The 1,341-nt window shown below is 66.9% G+C and overlaps 1 protein-coding gene across 1 annotated transcript in view; it reads left to right on the top strand.

Moving 5' to 3' along the window:
• The window catches only part of IRF2BPL (interferon regulatory factor 2 binding protein-like), a 3,519-nt gene that overhangs the window by 1,221 nt on the left and 957 nt on the right, over window positions 1-1,341 (top strand). The window contains exon 3 of the mRNA XM_010844410.1: window positions 5-1,341. Coding sequence (XP_010842712.1) covers window positions 5-1,327 — 1,323 coding nt within the window. The 3' untranslated portion in view covers window positions 1,328-1,341. The remainder of the gene's footprint in view (window positions 1-4) is intronic.

The raw sequence follows: 1,341 nt of genomic DNA, 5'->3' as shown, positions 1-1,341 counted from the left end.
GGAGCTGAGCGAGAGCCTGCGCAACCGCGCGGAGGAGTGGGCCAACAAGCCCAAGATGGTCCGCGACACGCTGCTCACGCTGGCCGGCTGCACGCCCTACGAGGTGCGCTTCAAGAAGGACCACTCGCTGCTGGGCCGCGTCTTCGCCTTCGACGCCGTCTCCAAGCCCGGTATGGACTACGAGTTGAAGCTGTTCATTGAGTACCCCACGGGCTCGGGCAACGTGTACTCCAGCGCCTCCGGGGTGGCCAAGCAGATGTACCAGGACTGTATGAAGGACTTTGGCCGGGGTCTCTCCTCTGGCTTCAAGTACTTGGAGTATGAGAAGAAGCACGGCTCCGGGGACTGGCGCCTCCTTGGAGACCTGCTTCCCGAGGCCGTGCGCTTCTTTAAGGAGGGCGTGCCCGGCGCCGACATGCTGCCCCAGCCCTACCTGGACGCCAGCTGCCCCATGCTGCCCACGGCCCTGGTGAGTCTAAGCCGCGCCCCCAGCGCACCCCCGGGGACCGGGGCCCTGCCGCCCGCCACCCCCTCGGGCCGGGGCGCAGCCGCCAGCCTGCGCAAGAGGAAGGCGTCCCCCGAGCCCCCGGACTCCGCCGAGGGCGCGCTGAAGCTGGGCGAGGAGCAGCAGAGGCAGCAGTGGATGGCGAATCAGAGCGAGGCCCTCAAGCTCACCATGTCGGCCGGGGGCTTCGCGGCGCCGGGGCACGCGGCAGGGGGGCCGCCCCCGCCGCCCCCACCCCTGGGACCCCATTCCAACCGGACCACCCCGCCCGAGTCAGCCCCTCAGAACGGTCCGTCGCCCATGGCCGCCCTCATGTCGGTGGCAGACACTCTGGGCACGGCGCACTCGCCCAAGGACGGCAGTTCGGTGCACTCCACCACGGCCTCCGCGCGGCGCAACAGCAGCAGCCCGGTGTCACCGGCCTCCGTACCCGGGCAGCGCCGCCTGACGTCGCGGAACGGGGACCTGAATTTACAGGTGGCGCCCCCGCCGCCTAGCACCCACCCGGGCATGGACCAAGTGCATCCCCAAAACATTCCGGATTCCCCTATGGCCAACAGCGGGCCCCTCTGCTGTACCATTTGCCACGAACGTTTGGAGGACACGCATTTCGTCCAGTGCCCCTCCGTTCCCAGCCACAAATTCTGCTTCCCTTGCTCTAGAGAGAGTATCAAGGCCCAGGGGGCTACCGGCGAGGTGTACTGCCCCAGCGGAGAGAAATGCCCCCTAGTTGGGTCGAATGTACCTTGGGCCTTCATGCAGGGCGAAATCGCGACGATCTTAGCTGGGGATGTTAAAGTGAAAAAGGAGAGAGACCCTTGAACCAGAAGATAACC

The sequence above is a fragment of the Bison bison genome, unplaced genomic scaffold (genome assembly GCF_000754665.1).
Source record: "Bison bison bison isolate TAMUID 2011002044 unplaced genomic scaffold, Bison_UMD1.0 scf7180017864201, whole genome shotgun sequence".
Taxonomy (NCBI): domain Eukaryota; kingdom Metazoa; phylum Chordata; class Mammalia; order Artiodactyla; family Bovidae; genus Bison; species Bison bison.
Note: the sequence above shows the minus strand (reverse complement) of the source record. Positions and strands in the feature narration are given on the sequence as shown.